This window comes from Chionomys nivalis, chromosome 17, assembly GCF_950005125.1.
Source record: "Chionomys nivalis chromosome 17, mChiNiv1.1, whole genome shotgun sequence".
Lineage (NCBI taxonomy): Eukaryota > Metazoa > Chordata > Mammalia > Rodentia > Cricetidae > Chionomys > Chionomys nivalis.
The window spans coordinates 55204032-55223260 of record NC_080102.1 but is presented as its reverse complement, the minus strand read 5'-3'; the positions used below and the strand labels follow the sequence as shown (position 1 = coordinate 55223260).

The 19229-nt window shown below is 42.9% G+C and overlaps 1 protein-coding gene across 1 annotated transcript; it reads left to right on the top strand.

Moving 5' to 3' along the window:
* Positions 1-17021: 17021 nt before the first annotated feature.
* On the top strand, positions 17022-17951 carry LOC130889136 (olfactory receptor 8S1-like). Its single transcript, XM_057792693.1, has one exon. It carries the CDS (start codon positions 17022-17024, stop codon positions 17949-17951), a length of 930 nt encoding a protein of 309 aa, XP_057648676.1.
* The last annotated feature ends 1278 nt before the right edge of the window (positions 17952-19229 follow it).

Sequence of the window (19229 nt, the reverse complement as noted above, 5' to 3'; positions counted from 1 at the left end):
GAGGTTAAGTGTGGTTATCATCAGGCATAATTTGATAGGACGAAAGGTAACTCCCACATGCCCTTAAAGCCAGCTGTGTGAGCTGAGCTGTGAGTGGGCCCGTGTCCCTCAGGACAGAGGATGGTGTAAGCAGACCCAGTAGTGTAGGCCCGGCCCTGTCCTCATCTCTCCACTCCTCTAGAATTTTAATCCTTAAAATATGTCCTGAATCTTGCCTTGTACTTCTTTCTTTTCTTTTCTTTCTTTTTATAGTAGAATTTTAAATATTATTTATTTATTATGTATATGCCTGCCAGCAAGAAGAAGGCACCAGATCTCATAGATAATTGTGAGCCACCATGTTGTTGCTGTGGATTGAACTCAGGACCTCTGAAAGAGCAGCCAGTGCTCTTAACCTCTGAGCCATCCCTCCAGCCCTGCCTTGTACTTCTTGATGCAGGCGTCTATACAACAACCATGAGTCAGGCAGGAATATATTACTTCTGTTTTTTTAGACAGAATCTCAGTATATAGTCCCTAGACCAGGACATAGCAATTCATCTGTTTCTTCCTCCCAAGCACTGGAATTACAGGTGTGAGACACCACAATGAGCATTTGAAACGTGTTCTCTTACAGAGGGCATTGCCCAGAACTGACTTAAGTGGGAGATTTTTCTCTTTCTCTTAACATTGACTCCAGACTGACCTTGTTCCTGGGGCCTAGGGTAGGGTCTGCCCACTTTTGCTGAATTCATCAGAACACAAGACAAATGCATTTAGTCTCAGCAGCAGGAGGGAGTTGGGGTAGGGATGCTTAAGTAACCAGGATGCCCTGTCAGCAAAAGGTCTCTATTTCAATTCCTCTTGAGCCCAGGGTCCAAGAGCTCTGTCTGATTCACCCAGATCTTTCTGAGCAGAACTCGCATCAACTAGATTGCTGCAAACCACTTCCTCCTGTTTCTCTGGCTAATTCCAACTGTGTTCGAGAAACGAATATCTTAGGGGAAACAAAAACAGCATGAAAACCTTGAAGAGAAAAATACCCACTTTTACGTACTTTGCTCTTTTCTTCCCCAACTCCAAACTTCTCTTTTATAGAAGATAAATTGTACATTGTAAGACCGGTTGGATTGTAAGATTAATACCACAACCAACACGAAAACAGTGGCGAACTCATGAGCCAACAGACGTGAGAGCATTCGTGGGAGCTCTTGTGTAGGTGGCTAACCTTAGAGTCAAGAGTCTTGGTGTAAAGCCATTCCCAGAACACAGAGGAACCCTCTCAGAGGGCTCTTTACCCTCACCAGCTGCCAGGCAAATCTACAGCCTTTTCCACTCACCTCCTGCAGGGCCATGTCCTTCTGGCCACGACTGTACTTCAGATCCACTGCCAGTCCCACTGCAGTACCCTTACCTTCCCATAGGGGCGCTCCAGGTCCCAGGGATCTAGCTCCAGGTGTCCCTGTCTCTGCTCTCTAAGAAGTCTCAAATTCCCAACCAAGATGAGCTTCAATTTTTCCCTCCATAATTTGGCATTATGTACAAAAAGATCCCTACTTCAACTCTTTTAGATTTATCTCCAACATTCTTTCTTTAGTGGAAGTCTACCTAGACAGAGTCCCTGCCAAGGAAAGCCCCCCTAGGCAGGTACTATCCAACAGCCCTCAGACAGGTGGTCGCACCCTCCCAGGAGAGCCTTTCAGGAAGCAGAATGTCCTGTTTACTCAGAGAGACGACAATCCCACAGTTTTCCTGCATGACATATTCTCCATAAAAGTCTGTCTGCGAGGGATCCAGGCTCCGCCACTCCTCCTGGGAGAAGCACAATGACACATCCTTGATGGTTACCAGTCCCTGAAACAAACACAGAGGTTGTCTGTCAGCAGTTGCTCTGACGGAAAATACGATCTTACTATGAAGGGCTGAGATAGTCCAGGAAGGAGGGCGAGAGAGGACCCAGCTAGAGAACTGCCAACAACAGGTCAGTAGGCAAGACCCATAGCTTTGATAAAGAGAAAAAGAGTAAAGAAATGAGATCAAGGAGTAAGTGAGGATCATGTCACTAGACGAGGTTCCCGTGTGAGACCGTGAGAAGTCAGAGCCGTGACAAAGGCATCGCTCCCTCTTTAACTATAGGTGTCTACTAAGTCTCCTCTTACCTCCTCATCCTTTCTCGCAGACTGTACCACAGCCTCCTTCCTCCACTCGACCTTCCCTTCTCTGTCAACACAACATGACATGAGCAAAACACGCTGGCTCCCCTGGTATGCTATGCTGTCCCATCAGGTGCTACGGGTACAGTGGGTAAGCCCAAAATCTGGAGCCAAATGACTGTTAGCTCTACTGCATCTTAGTAGTATTATCCGAACGCCTCCATCTCTCTCTGCCCCAATGATCTCACAATAAAGTGGGATGATTGCATGGCTCTCATATTACACAGCACATACAAGGTGCACCGGAAAGAGTGCACATGATAAGCTTTCTGCATGTGTTGCTATTAACGATGCTGCTGTCTTTCCTGGCTGGTCTTTAGACTTGTGCTCTCTTCCTGCTTCTTCCTTCTCTTCTCTTTCCTAAAAGCTGTACGATCTACACAACCCAGTCTGCTTTATGCTTTCCTTGGACCCTCTCTTCTCACTTCTTCCAGGATTTTTTTCTTTTTTTCTATTTTTTTTTTGAGATAAGGACTCACCATGCTACACAGACTGGCCCAAAATTCTTGGGCTCGGGCAACATTTGTGCCTCAGTCTCCCTAGTGACTGGAATTACCATTGGGCACCATCATACCTGATTATAGATTTCCTTCCCAAAAGAATCCAATTAGTTATTCTGAATTCCCCACACCATCTCACAGATAACATTAAAAACCAATCTACATCCCTTAGAAACAGAATCTATTCGACTATAAGAATACCATTAGTGTTAATGGGAACTAACGAGCCAACAGGATGATGCCAAAGCTATAGAAAGGCGACTACAGTGACCTCAGGATAGGATGGGGCCAGGGAAGAACTCACCTGGGATCTGACTGCAAGAAGTACAACTGCCATTTCCCAGGCTGCAGATTTGCCCTCCTGGGGAACTGCTGGATTCCAGGGAGCAGACTGAGCTGATAAGGGGAGAGAGGAAATATTAGTGATTAACCATCCATCTGTCCCAGCATTTCTGTTTTTGTTATTTGATATTCTCTTTCTGCTGGTGTTAGATAATGGTCTGTATTCTGTCAATTATATTTTAAATAAATGCTGATTGGCCAGTAGCCAGGCAGGAAGTATAGGAGGGACAACCAGACAGGAAGTAGAGGTGGGATAATGATAACAGGAGAATTCTGGGGAAGAAAGAAGCCTAGTTTGCAGTAGTGACCCCGCCACAGAAGAAGCACGATGTGACTGCCTCACTGAATAAGGTACCGAGCCACATGGCTAGCATAGTCAAGAATAATGAGCTAATATAAGTTATAAGAGTTAATAAGAAGCCTGAGCTAATAGGCCAATCAGTTTATAGCTAATGTAGACCTCTGTGTGATTACTTTGGGACTTAACGACTGCATGAACTGGGCAGAAAACCTCAGACAACACTCTGCATTTTGGTTAGTTTGGATAAAAGTTTGTTTATTTGTTGATTTTCTTGAAGAACCAACTCTTTATCTCATTGATTCTTTGTATTGTTTCTTTGCTTCTATTTTGTTGATTTCAGCTCTCAATTTGATTATTTCGTGCCGTCTAGTTCTCTTGGGTGAATTTGCTTCTTTTTGTTCTAGAGTTTTCAGGTGTTGTGTTAACTCACTAGTGTGGAATTTTTTTCCCAGCCTCTTTATGTAGGCATTTAAGGCTATGAACTTTCCTCTTAACCCTGCTTTCACTGTGTCCCATAAATTTGGGTATGTTGTGTGGTCATTTTCATTGAATTTTAGGAAGTCTTTAATTTCTCCCTTTATTTCTTCCTTCACCCATTGATTATTCAGGTGAGCATTGTTTAATTTCCATGTGTTTGTGGACTTTCTGGAATTGGTATTGCTGCTGTTCTAGTTTTAAGCCATGGTGATCTGATAAGACACATGAGGTTATTCCAATTTTTTTGTATTTGTTGAGGTTTGTTTTGTTACTGAGTATGTGGTCAATTTTTGAGAAGGTTCCATGAGGTGCTGAGAAGAAGGTATATTCTTTTCTGTTTGGATGGAATATTCTATAGATGTCTGTTAAGTCCATTTGAGTCATAATATCTGTTAGTTCCCTTATTTCTCTGCCCATTTTTTGTCTGACTGACTTGTCCAGTGGTGAGAGTAGAGTGCTGAAATCTTCCACTCATAGTCTGTGGGGTTTAAAGTACAATTTCAGCTTTTGAAGTGTGTCTTTTACATATGAGGGTGCCCTTATATTTGGGGTATAGATGTTTTGTATTAAGATTTTCTCTTGATGGATTTTTTTTTCCTGTGACTAATATGAAATGTCCTTCTTTGTCTCTTTTGATTGATTTTAGTTTAAAGTCTATTTTATTAGATATTAGGATAGCTACATCTGCTTGTTTCTTGGATCCATTTGATTGGAATATTTTTTCCCAACCCTTTAATTGGAACTAAAAGTTTAAGAAGAATGGGGACATAAAGTTTGGGGAAGGAGGGAGAGGGAGCTATTAATGAAAACCAAGAACACCTGAAGAAACTTTATGAGACTCCACTTGGTTATAAGCTGATTAAACATATAATTTTAAAAGGTGCTTGAATAGAAATACCTCACATTAGTTAATAACTGTGCTTCTAGAGGACATGGATTATCAAGTAAGAATCCCAGTACCAGGCATGACTTACCTTCCTGTAAGTTATTGATCAGAGACTTTACATGCTACAGTATCCCTCTTTTAGGCAAGAATTTACTGGGGTTTGGTGCCACACAAACCCCAGTAAATTCTGTGAGCCACGTTCCACAGACTGAGGTGCTAGACTCCAAAGGGAGGAGGTCTCCTGGAACCAGTTGTGGAACTCTCTAGCCGGAGAGAAATTATTGAGCCATAGTTCTCATGACAGTCTGTCTGCTTCTATTTCCTTTTAATATTGACAAGATTCCAGATAGCCTCGGCCGAGAAGAAGCCACCCCCTTAAATTGGGGTTACTGGCCATGATCTCTTTTCTAAGAGATTCAACACTTTGCTTCATAATCATGTACATAATTACAAAATAATACTTTGATAAATATCCTCCCAACAATATATGAATTTGTATGGCTGTGTGTGTGTAGATGAGGTTGGTTTTGATATTGTGGTAAAGAAAGCATTGTTTAAGTATAGTTTTAAATTGAACTTTGAGAATTTTTAATAAGACAAAAGCTAGATGTTAGATAAGGATTACACATGAAAATTTATTACCTTGATCTGGACCTAGGAGTCATTCATTAACTATAAGTGATTTTTTTTGTATTTTGTTCTGTTTAGTGATTATGATGTTATTTGTTCCATTTGTAACTGATTCTTTAACCCCAGTGTCTAGGAACTGATTGATTTTGTGCCTTCTAGTGCCAGGTGGTTATGATAATTGTTCTTTGTAACTTCTTCAATGAACACATCTTTTAAGAATGGTAATATCTGTTCTTTTTGTATAAAAAGCCTTGTCTGAGAGCTGCAAAATACACTCAGATTCAAACTGCCTCTGTGTTTGTTTCTGTTTGTCACCACTGAATCTTTACCCACCTAGTCTTCGGGAAACTACGTCCCACAAAACCCCATACCTGGCTGGGGTGATCAGTGGCACACTGGTATAATAGTGGCAAGATTATTTATGGGAGTAACTCAAGACTCTCTTGATGGGATTTGAGATTTGTTCCATAAGAGGGAATTAATGACTGGTACTATGAGCATAGCCAGAACCTGTAGCTAAGAATGCCCCTGGGTCTAGGGGTGAACTCAGCAATATTATTCTTATAAATATCCATGTTGTCAAACTGACTTCTAAATCTTTATGTTTATATCCCATAGATTTGTGTTGTTCCATCTTTGGTTGGGGATGTTTCTTACTACAGTGGGGAGAGGATAATTAATCCAGAGCTACATCACTGTTCAAAGTGCTGGAAGGGGAATAACACTATTAGAAAGTGTGGTTTCCCCAGAGTAGGTGTGGCCTTGTTAGGGGAAGTGTGTCACTGTGGGGATGGGTTTTGAGGTCTCCTTTGCTCAAGCTACACCCTGTGTGGCACACAGTTCACTTCCTGTTGCCTGCAGATCAAGATGTAGAACTCTCAGCTCCTTCTCCAGAACCACGTGAGCCTGTATGCCACCCCTTCTTACCATGATGATAATGGACTAAACCTCAGAATCTGTAATGATTTCTGTTATAAGAGTTGCCTTGGTTATGGTGTCTCTTCACAGCAAGAGAAACCCTAAGACACTAAGTGACTGGGAACAATGCAGCCAGGACAGGACCTTTAACATTCCAAAACCCACCAAAGCTCAGGGGATGTTGCAGAAGAGGGCCAGAAGGAATAAATTTTAGAGCTGAAGGTGGTAGGCGTGCTGTGAAGTTCTGTCCTCTGGACATGACATGGATCTATACACATGAATTCACATGAATTCTTGTGTGGTTATCCACACAAGACCTATGCAAGATCAAGCCAGTTAAAAATTCCAGCATATAGAGACTGGAGGGGTGCCTGAGGGACCCCCTCTAGCTGAAGAGTTACTGGTAGTTGATGGCTACTCAGGGAGGATCACTTTTCTTCAGAACTATGACCACTATTAGGTTCCCCATTCACCAGTGCATGACCCCCCCACATGTAGTAACTGAGCTCAGTGGTTTAAAAAATCGTAAGTACATAAAAAATATCAAAAGAGGATACATGAAGTTGGAAGGGAGAAATGATGAGGTGTCTTGGGAGAGTAGGAGGAAGGCAGTGATGGGTGGGTTAGGACATACTGCTTGCATGTATGAAAACTTCAAAGTTTAATAAAAGTTAAAACAGGGACAACAAAAATCAGTAGGTATTTTTGACACACTATCAGACACACCCATATGAGTAATCTGAGAAAGAAAGACCATGAGCTAATTTTTAAAAGCCAAAAGTCACCTAAATGTAAGTTCAGTCAAAGAGAGAAAATGTCTTTACAGGGAATATGGTCAAACAGTGAAAGGCATTGGTGAGAAGGAAGACAAGTGGGAAGTCCCCTGAATTTACAGATTGGAAGGTTCAACATCAAATGCCCATTACTATAATGATCTGTTCTGTCCCTTTAAAAGACAAGTCACGCCCACTCCCTTACCCATTCATGGAGGCAGGCAGATCTTCCTTCCTGCTTGCAGCCTGACTCTCTTCCTTTTTCCATCTCCCTCTCAAAGAGGTAGCTTTTGCCTCTCTCCACTTCTCCCCTTCTCCCCTTCCCCCTTCTCTCTCTCTCTCAATTAAATATCCTCCCAACAATATATGAATTTGTATGGCTGTGTGTGTAGATGAGACTGGCTTTGACATTGTGGTAAAGAAAGCATTGCTTAAGCATAGTTTTAAATTGAACTTTGAGAATTTTTTTTTTTTTTTGGCTTTTTTTCGAGACAGGGTTTCGCTGTAGTTTTTTTAGAGCCTGTCCTGGAACTAGCTCTTGTAGACTAGGCTGGCCTTGAACTCACAGAGATCCGCCTGTCTCTGCCTCCGGAGTACTGGGATTAAAAGTGTGTGCCACCACCTCCCAGCAACTTTGAGAATTTTTAATAAGACAAAAGCTAGCTGTTAGATATACATGAAAATTTATTACCTTGATATGGATCTCTCTCTCTCTCTCTCTCTCTCTCTCTCTCTCTCTGTTCTTTTCCCTTTCTTCTTTTTCTCTCCATAACCCACTGTATAAATATCCAACCTCACTCTGCATGGCGTGCCTATCCATGTCTCTGTCTCTCGCCCACAGCTGCATGTCTCCCTGCCCAGGACCAGCTGCCTTCAGAGACCTGCAGCATGGTCTCATGGCCAGTTGCCACTGCCTGCACCCACTGGGAAAGCATTTTTAGTTAATCCATTATATTTGGATGACACCAATGTAATGGTAAAAATAAAATGCTGTGGATCCCCAAGTAGCTGCAGCAGCAGAAATGCTGCAGGTCCCCTAGTGGTGGCAAGCAGCAGGTCCCAGGCAAGGAAGGTACACAAGACCATGCCACAGGTCGCCAAAGGTGGCTGGTATGGGACAGTGGCAGACAGCAGGCCATGTGGTGGCAGGCAGAGGCAGTGGACCCCAGAGCAACCGGTCCCAGGCACGAATGGCACAGTTCCTATGCTTCAGGTCTCCAAAAGCAGCTGGTCCCAGATGGTGAGCCACGGGGTGTTGGGCGAGAGACAGACAGATAGGTATGTCATGCAGAGTGAGTCTGGATAGTTATTTAGTGGGTAATGGAAGTATGGAAGGGAAAGGGGAGAAGGAGAAGAGCAGAGAGGGGGGAAGAGAGAGAGAGAGAGAGAGAGAGAGAGAGAGAGAGAGAGAGAGAGAAACAGAAAGGGGGAAGGGGAGAATGGAAAGAGGCAGAAGCTGCTTCTTTGAGGAGATGGAAAAGGAAGAGACTCAGGCTGCAAGCAGGAAGATCTGCCTGCCTCAGCAGACATGGGGGGCTTACCTCTTAAAGAGACAGAACAGATCATTACAGTATGGGCATTTGATTATTTTTACCTTTACATTGAGGATCTCCCACCCCGAACCCCCCTCCTGGGGTCAGGATCCAGAACCAGGTATTTTTTTCCACAACAACCACGTGTTCCATATGCCTGAGCGTGATTTCTCCACACAACACTGGCTTCAATTGGTGAGTTTCCCCCATTATGCTATGGTTGAGCCCTTTGTTGACATTCATCTCTGGATTGCTTCCCTTAGGTAAAATCATGACCGGACTGACCTGGGGTCAGTCCTCCTGCATTAGCACTGTACACTCTGTGCAGTGCATTTGATTGGGGGCCAAGGGTCCCTCAGTTTTTCTTTCTCTTTTTTCCTACCCCCCACTGTGTTGCTTGTTTTGTTTTGGTTTTGGTAAAGGCTGTTCGGAGGCCTTGTGGTATCGCTGTTTTGTGGGTTTTCACAGTTGCTGCTATAGGTAGCAAGCCATCCATGTCTATCTTCCCTGGGATAGAAGCCTTTTAGAGGCCCCAAAACCACAGGTCTTAATGGCTACTTCTTCAGCTTGTACCCTCACTCCACCGATGTCCCATCAGCTCCACTTTTATGGGAGTTTTCTCACTACTGTCAGTGCACAGGCAAATGGAAGGAGTTTCCTCAAACTGTCCCTGCCACTACTGCTGCTGCCAACAAGATTGGTTGGATTCACAAGGCAGCTTTTTTCAATTCCAGCTTTTTGCTTCCCATTGTGGCTTGTGACATGGTGGTTCAGCGACAGGGCAGATCATGCCTCTAGGTTTCTCTTATTATTAACCTTAAAATCCCTGCAGCTCAAAAATCATGGATTTTTCATACAGCATGTGACCTCTGCCATTTTGACTGAGGTCAGGTGACTTCACCGCCATCTTAACTGAATGGTTTTTCCATATAACATGTGACTGCTGCCTGGAATCAACAGCCTAGATGCTCAGGTCAAGGTAGACTTGTCTTCCTACAGATTTCTTAGCCTACAGGATCTTCTGGAGCCTGGCAGGCCCTGTGTTAAACAGCAAAAGGCAAATGTGAACTTCAGCAACCATGGAGGACCCTGAGGAGTAGCTTTAGGTGCCAACCAAGTATGTTCTGTCTTTTTAAATCAGTAACTCAAGTAAAATTTTATCCTTCCCAAAGATCTCTGATGCAGTTTGACAGCTGAGAGGTTTTGTCAGTTTAAAAGGGCAACCTCAGCAAACAAACTTTAGTAAATTACAAATATAAGACCTGCAAGTTATAAAGGTGTGAGGACAAATACAGGTTATCAAATTTCTCTCTCACGCTGCCTTCCATAGTCTTAAAAATACTTTACATTGTGCATAGTCTTAAAAATACTTTTCATTGTGCAAAAATATCTGTCACAGTCATTCTGACATAAATATGCTACTGTTTATACAATGTATATGTCTAAAACTTCTGTTTTCACAAATCCAAAGAATTCTTGTGAGTTCCCAGGAACCGAATTGAAGGATCTACCTTAAACAGGTCAGATACACCTCTCTCAATTCCCTAGTCCTAATTTTTTTTTCCATAAACTTAACTTAGTCCCTTGTTCTGCCAATATCTTAAACAGGTGTAAGAGACACCAGACATTTCCACACCACAAACACCAGACAGGAGCAAAGAGACCAGCTATATCAGGATGTGATCAGCACCCAGCCTTCTCAGGCTCGCCGCCCCAAGATGATGCCCATAAATAAGCAGGAAGCAGTCTTGAGAATCTGCTTCCCCAATTCCCTTAACCTGTGGTGTCTAACCTCCTGCCTTTTTTATTATAAAAAAGAGATGTGAATATAATGATCTGTTCTGTCTCTTTAAGAGACAAGCCACGCCCACTCCCTCCACCAACCCCCCAATCCCCTGAGGCAGGCAGATCTTCCTGCTTACAGCCTGAGATTCTTCCTTTTTTGCTTCCTTCTCAAAGAGGCAGCTTCTGCCTCTCTCCATTCTTCCCTTCCCCCTTTCTCTCTCTCTCTCTCTCTCTCTCTCTCTCTCTCTCTCTCTCTCTCTCTTCTCTCTCTCTCTCTCCTCTTTCTCCCCTTTTCCTTTCATACTTCCATAACCCACTAAATAAATATCCAACCTCACTCTGCATGGCAGTACCTATCTATCTGTCTGTTGCCCACCACCGCCATGTGGCTCATTGCCCAGGACCAGCTGCTTTCGGAGACCTGCAGCATGGTCTCATGTGCCTTCCCTGCCTGGGACCCACTGCCTGTCATCACTTGGGGACCTGCAATGTTTCTGCCACAGCAACCACTTGAGGATCCACAGCATTTTATTTTTACCATTACACATACTACCATAAGGGACTTACAAAGTCACTGCAATCTCTGTCAAACTACCAAGGACACTCTGTACAGTAAAAGAAAAAATAATCTTGCCGTTTTTATGGAACCTGAAAAAGGTCTCAAACAGCCAAAACAATCTTAAGAAAGTAGAACAAGCTGGGCAGTGGTGACGCACGCCTTTTATCCCAACACTTGGGAGGCAGAGGCAGGTGGATCTCTGTGAGTTCGAGGCCAGCCTGGTCTACAAGAGCTAATTCCAGGACAGGCTCCAAAGCCGCAGAGAAACTCTGTCTTGAAAAATCAGGAAAAAAAAAGAAGAAAAGAAAAGGAATAAAAAAGAAAGTAGAACAAAGCTGTGGTTCTCAAACAATATGACACTGGTGTAAAAACAGAGACAAAATGATGGAACCCCTCCTCTCCTGTGAACTGATTTTTGATGATGACATCAAGGACATATACTGATGAAAGAACAATCTACTCAATAAATGGTCTAGGGAAAACTGGAAATTAAATTAAACTAGATCCTCATGTCCTACTACATACAAAATAAACTCAGTACTGACTGAATACTAAAATACAAGACCAAATTTAAATTTACAAGGCAGCTTGAATAAAATATGAAGAAGATGATTCATGATATTAATCTGGGCAAGGATTTTTCTGAATTTCAGAAGCACAGAGAATAAAAGCAAAAATAGACAAATAAAGCTACATAAACCAAAAGGTTTCTGTACAAAAAGGAAATAATCAATAGAGCAAAAACATGTCCTACATGGTAGGGGCAGAGAGTTAATACCCAGAATGTACAAGGAATGCTAACAACTCAACGGTAAAATAATAGAAAAGTGGCTGAACATGCGTTAAAGACTGTAATGGGCACTGCACAAAAGGAAATATACAAAATGGCTAATGACAACACGAGAAAATACTCAGTATCACCAGTCATCAGGGAAAATCAAGTCAACACGTCGTGCAGATTTAACCCAAGTTTAGTAAGAACAGGCTGTCAGGCAAAGTCAGGGGTGGTGGCATATGCTTGTAATCCCGGCACATGAGAGGCAGAGGCAGGTGGATTATGACTTGAGGCTAGCCTGGGATACATGGTAAGACAAAATGAACAAATGCGTGCTGGTGAGATGTGGGGAAGGGGACGTTTACATACGGTTGGTGGGCGTGAGCGTTTACTATAGTCACGTGGAACTGGAGCTAGAACTCCCACATGATCCAGCAATCCCATCACCGGGTATGAGCACGTTAAACAGATTCTTACGTCCATGCAGAATTAGTCTTCTTAGGCCAGATATGGAGTTTGCCTAAGTGTCCCTCAACAGCTGAAAGGAGCTTTTAAGTGCAGTATAATACAGTTCAGACATGAAATGAGTAAAATTGTCATGAGCCCCATGTTGAGGGGCATCTGTCGGGATCCAATCTCAGTGGGTTTGCATGTTCCAGGGCAGGGATGTGTGGATTAGAAATGTCAGGCAGACAGACCAGAGATACAAAGAAAACAGACAGCGACACAGACTAGAGTTGGGAGGGCAATCCAGGGAATAATGAATTCACCCATTTATTTTCCATGTGCTTATATACCCTAATCCAAAAAAAGGGGGGGGGGGGTGGGAAGGCAACAGACTGCTTTAACATGATACAAAGGACAAATAGAGCAATTACCTCTTCAATACCTGAAGCATCAATCACCTGTATCCTGAGTTAAGCATTCTGTTGTTTAGGCAGGATGTGCAGTGACTACATCTTAGTCCAAGTGTCCTTAGGCAACCCACTCCCTGGGTCAAAGCTCCTTTCATATTCTTTTTTTTTTTTTGGTTTTTCGAGACAGGGTTTCTCTGTGGTTTTGGAGCCTGTCCTGGAACTAGCTCTGTAGACCAGGCTGGTCTCGAACTCACAGAGATCCGCCTGCCTCTGCCTCCCGAGTGCTGGGATTAAAGGCGTGCGCCACCACCGCCCGGCTTCATATTCTTGAAGGAGCAGGAATATACCTGAACTCTCTGACTTATCCTCAAAGGTGGAACGGATCCACCTCTGTGGGCCATCTTAATACCCCAAACACCAAGTAGCCATACCCTAGATCAAGATATCTTGTTAGCAGCCACACCTTAAGTCAAAGTTCTTGCCAATAGCCTTGAAGGAGCAGGAACAGGCCTGAACTCTCTGACCTTTAGTCAAGGTGGAACGGACCCACTTCTGTGGGCTCCCACCTAAAATCCTGCCATTTATGACAGTTTTGGAGCTGAAGATTCTTATGCTGAATGAAAGAAGCCAAGCACAAAACAGACACTGCATGCTCTCACTCTTACATGGAGCCTCTGTAAGAAAAAGAACCTCAACAAAAGCAGAACATGGGTTCCCAGACTGTGGAGGGAGGAAGAGGGGTTCAGGGGGAAAGGTTGGTGGAGAAAACTCAAATCTAAGAGGAGGTGCTTTGGTATTCTGTAACCCGATAGGTTGGCATCGCTTCAAATATAACTAGAAGAGAATTTTCACATATCACAAAAAAAAAAAAAATGTTTGAGGTGACAGGCATGCTAATGATTCTGACTTGATCATGGTAGCACACATACATGCACCAAAGCAACACATACAGTATTAGATGCCAATTTAAAGTCAAGTCAAACTAAAACAAACAACGAGATAATGAGTTGAAAGTTTTGGTGTTAGGTCATGCCTTCAAGGAATACAAGGTACCAGCCGAGCTGTCTTTTGGGATCTGATTCAGCTACCCATCTATCGACTACTTAAATCTGCTGGCTGCCATGCTCAGTTACCCCTGAGGACTTCATGCTTTTTGCTTCTTTTGGATACTGAGAATGTGTGGAAGCCATATGCAGCGAGTGACTGTGTGCCTGGGAGCAAGGCTGTAGGACATAAGTTGCTTAAACAATGACCTGATGGGAATTTTAACTCCTGATTTCTTTTTCTCTCTTCAAGGGCATGGACAGGCCTGAGTTCAGAGGCAATTCTGACCATTTTTGACTAAGAGGATTCCTGTAAATATGACTCTTTTTATTCATAAATATTCCTAGAAAGGCAAAGAATTACCAGCTAGAGGACTTGGATGGTTGTGAAAATGTTTCCTGTTTGCCCTCAAGGCAGATTAACTGAACTCTCTCCTTCTGCAGGACGTGTACTCAAGGTAAACATGGTATCAGCCAGCTCTTCTGGCCACCTCCTGGCCCTGGTTGTCCTCTCCTTCCCTCTGCATGCTTCCTGTACTCACTAGGGTCCTCTCTTTCCCTTCCGCTGCTCTGACTACCCACCTTACTTCATGCGGGGAGTGATAAATACACCCCCCAACACACACACACACACACACACACGCTGCTTCTTGCCCGCATCTTAGTTCCTCATTTCTCTTTAGCTTGGTAGAAAACACTTGATAATTAAAATTAGAATGGTGAACAAGTTAGAAATATCAGATGTGGCTTGTTTAGTGCTAAGTTCTCGTTAGTGGTGCTGTCATCCACATATAAATTTGGGGAAAATACCACATACACACAGTCACAGAGAGACAGAGAGACAGACACACACACACACACACACACACACACACACACACACACAGTGGTTAAATGACTTTTGATGTTTTCTCCCCGGGGCCACTTTCTCTGTTCTGATCCTCTTGAGCCTCAGCTCTGAATCAGAACATCTGAGAATTTTCTGGAACCTTCAGGAAGCCAGGAAGTCACACCAGGGCTTCTGAGGCAAGGGTAGGGAACAGTGAAGATGTAAAGAATACAATTTAATCAAGCTGTTTTGTATCTCCTAATCCAACAAGTCGTGTTTATGGGCTGTTATGAGTTGTTTACTTGGCCATTAGAACCACCTCCCTCTTCTGCCACTAGACCTGTATGTATGGGCCCGGCAGATGTTGTCAGGACAAAATCTGCAATGAGGCTCATTCCCAGCACCTTCAACCTTAAGTTTCGCTCCAGCTTCTAAGGCTGGAGGTCTGTCATCTTCCAGCCCAATCTTCCAGAGATCCTGGAAGACACTGACCCAAACGTCTGCCAGGTGTTGACTCTGTGGACCATGCATTCATTATTTGTTTCAAATACAACTTTTAGAATATCTTCTGTGAGGAGGTTTTTATTTCTTGTGTGATTCTTGGGTAAGTTATTCTAAGAAATCCCTTGAGCATTTTCCAATAAACACACAGCATTTAGTTTCCAATAAACTCATTTTATTATACTTCCTTGAGTTTGGTTCCTCTGGAGTCTGTAGAAATGAATGACTAAAACCAGTGTGGTTTCAAACATAAAGAAATAAAATAAGATATTTTTAATAGAAGTATTAGTCTGTTTTCTGGAACCCTATTGAATTTTTTTTAGTTTTAATTGTATATGTGTGTCTGTGTATATTTATATGTGTGGAGGGATCCACAGAGACTGGAAGAAGATGTCATATTTCTGTTGAGATGCCCAGTGTGGGTGCTGGCAACCGAACTGTGTTATCTTCAAGACCAGTATGCATCCTTCACTATTAAAGCATCTCCCTAGTCCTTCTGGGACCCTTTGAGTAAAAACAAAAGCCTCTGTGAGGACCTTTGATAATATCATTAAATATCCTTGCATATTCCACATGAAATCACCACAAAAACAGGTTTTATTATTTTTTTTCTGGGTAAGAGAGTTTTGTACAAACAGGAGGACTTAAGTTCTAATTCCCAGAACTCATGTAAAAATCTTGATCTTGGTGTGGCCAGAAGCTACTGTAACCCTAGAACTGGTGACAGGGTCGGGGAGACAGGAGGGTGCCTGCAGCTTGCTGTCCACTAGTCTCGCTCCAGGTTCAATGAGCAACCTTATGTCAAGGGATAGGTCAGAAAGGAAGCGAGTACACACTCCCATCCTCTCCTGGGCTCCATGTGGGCACGTGTGTGTGTATAACCACACATTCCCATGCTCACATGCAAGAGGCTTATTTCTTTGATTTAACTTCTCAAATCACAAACATTTCTATAAAGCAAGCTGGGACTAACTTTGGAAGGGACGTTTTTTGCTGAAGTATCTGAAACTCCATCAACAGTATGGCTTTCTTCCTGACTCCCAGGCACCGTGGTCTCTGTACTTGGAAGAAATGATTTATTGATGTTATTATCTACCAAGTGCTTTCTTCTGTCATCGAGAGATAAAGAACGTATATATCTCAGGATGGAAAGCAAGACCCCCTGTAGGCATTGCGGGTAGACTGTTACTCACGAGTCAGTAAACCACTCCTGGGAGATACACTCTCCAACTGTTTGCTTTACCTGCACAGAATCTAGAGAAAATGATTAAGTCCTGTGAGAGCCAACTCTGACCTCAAACAGCTTCTTAACCTCTATTGATTAAAAGTGTGAGGAGCATGGGTGATGCTGATATTAAACAGCCTCCCTGATCTAGACATTTCTATCTGATTGCCAACCAGAGCAAGAGGAAATTAAAAAAAAATAAACTATAATTAACTCTCTGACTACACTATACATCTTTTTTTCTGCTTTCTTACAGGTGTTCCTTGTCAGTTCATTATTTCACAATATTATTATTATTATTATTATTATTATTTTGCAAAACAGTGTATCTTAGGACTTTGAAGGCCAATAGTTGATCAGGCCTTCATTATCTTTCTTTCTTCCAAAGAAATTTCTGCTATACAGCAATGTTAAAATGATCACCATCAAATATTTTTGAAATCTCTGTCTTCTTTCTTGCCTAGGCTCCTGCCGTGCCTGCAGTGCCTCTTCGCTGAACTGGCAATCCCAGTCTTCTGAATCCGCTCATAGTTTTACTCATCACCCACGTTGTTTTTAACATCCTCATTTTCTTCAGAAGCACTGCAGACCTAAAACCATTCTAAAACAGCCCAAGCCCAACAGCCCATGTCAGAAGTGGGAGAATGACCAATGTGGGCAGCTCTCCGGCCTGATCACAAACGTGTGGCATTTAAAATATAGAAATTGTTGTCATATCTGGATCAACAGTCAATGAAATTTGGATTCTGGGGTATGGAAGAAATTATTTTCTTGAAGAAGAGAAGGCATCATATAAGAAGAGGTTCTTTTGGTTTAGAAGGCATCATATAAGAAGAGGTTCTTTTGGTTTATTACTTTTGCTTTTCAGATTCTGAGGAAGACACCACTACACAGCCATGGGAAATGTCAGCGTGGTCTCTGAGTTCATCCTTCTTGGCCTGTCCACTGATGCTCAGGTCCAAGCTGCACTCTGCGTGATTTTCCTTGTGATCTATGTCCTGACCCTGGCAGGGAACTCCGTGATTGTGCTAGCCATAATGGCTGATGCTCACCTCCGTTCGCCTATGTACTTCTTTCTGGGTCACCTCTCATTCGTCGATCTTTCGTATTCTTCAGTCTCCGTGCCCAAGATGCTGGAAAACCTAATGTCTAAGACAAAAACAATCCCCGTGAAGGGTTGTCTGGCCCAGGCCTTCTTTGTGTTTGCCATTGGAGGCACCGAGGCCTTACTCCTTGCAGTCATGGCCTATGACCGTTACGCAGCCATTTGCCGCCCTCTACTCTACGGCCAGATCATGAGCAGCTGGTTCTGTGAAGGGCTCGTGTGGGGATCCTGGGGACTGGCCATACTGAACTCACTCCTTAATACCCTCCTAGCTGGGAATTTGGACTTCTGCGACTATGGAACTATACACAACTACAACTGTGAGATTCCTTCCCTCTTCCCTCTCTCCTGCTCGGATGTCTCCACTAATGCCACTGTCTTGCTCTGGTCTTTTGTTGTACATGCCTCTGGAACTCTTCTTCTGGTTTTAGCTTCCTATGGCTGCATTTTCTCCACTATCTTGAACATGCGCTCCACCACAGGCAGAAGCAAGGCTTTCTCCACCTGCTCCTCCCACCTCACTATAGTGATTTTGTACTTTGGATCAGCCGGCCTGCGTTACACCATGCCGACCTCGGGCTCCCCCATGGAAATCATCTTCTCTTTGCAGTACAGTGTCATCACCCCCATGCTGAACCCCCTCATCTACAGCCTGAAGAACAAGGAGGTGACGACAGCCATCAGAAAAATGCTTGGAAAATGCTGGCGGCATTTTGAGTAAGCCGACCAAAAACACAGCGTGAAGAAAACACTTGAAGAACGGAGGTCATGAAATGGAGAGATTTAAGAGTGATGCCATCGGGGTTAATGCTATGTGAAAATACTGGGAACTTCCTCGAGAAATGCCACTTCCCTTGGTGGCCTTAAGGTCAACTCTGTTCAGAGGCAAATCATTAAATATCTGACTCGTCTGTTACAAAATTAATTTAAACATATTTACATATTTGTTTATTATTTTATCTGGGAGAGGACATTTCTTAGTTTGTCCCCACCCCATACTTTCTATTTTCTTTTAGTGATAGGATCCATTTTCCTTTGGGCAGAATTCCACTGGACCATTTTATATGTATCAGTGTCAAGTCCTTTGTACTTGGGGTGACCTTGGGACCCAGTGGGCTGCTGATTCTTTTTTAGCTCTAATGCTGGCCCCTGAGTGTGGTCTATTGATTCAAAAGTGGCTCAGACTACCCAGCTTCCTGTACCTGTGATCTTTTCTGTGTGACTTACAGTTTTCCTGTCTTGTTTTTCTCCTCCACGGATGCGAGGTGGCTGTATCATGACTGCCTTGATGTTATCTTTTAAATAATCTGTTTCAATGGTATAACTTACCAACCCACCAACTTTACATACAGTTTGATCATTTCTTTGTTTTTAAAAATGGTATTGGTAAAGAATCGCTCTATACTGTGCTGAGTTTCATAAAGGTATTTTGAGAACTGCAGGTATAGGAATAGAAGTCACCACTACACTCTTGTATAAAATATTTCTATCCTAACACAAAGTTCCCATGGGCCTTTGACAATATATCTCTTTTCAACTTCTGGCCCTTGGCAATCACAGATCAGCCTTCAATGACTATAGTTTTGCCTCTGCAAGAATTTCACATAGATGCAGTAACAGTGTAAAGTGGATGTTTGTCTGCTTCCTTTCCTTCAGCGTGGGAATGCCGGTCCACTCATTTATTCTGTAATGTACGTACATGAGTAGAAGCATCTGCGAAGGTGCATGTGGTCACCCACCTGGGTAAATACCTAGGAGAGGAGATCTGGGGTCATAGTGATTGTAATGTTTGACTTTACAAGAAACTGCTTTGTTAGTTTCAATACTGTCTGTGCAACTAATGTTCCCACCAACAGCACATGAAGAACCTAGTTGCTCTCCAAATCTTGGCCAGTATTTGGCATTGAAAATATATTCTTTTTTAATTTTCACATTCAAGTAGACTCTAAAAAGTTTAATTTATACTTTAAAACCTCTCATAAAAGAAACCCTAAATCTA

Coding starts and splice junctions, on each gene's coding strand:
- LOC130889136 (XM_057792693.1), top strand. CDS start 17,022: ATGGGAAATGTCAGCGTGGTCTCTGAGTTCATCCTTCTTGGCCTGTCC.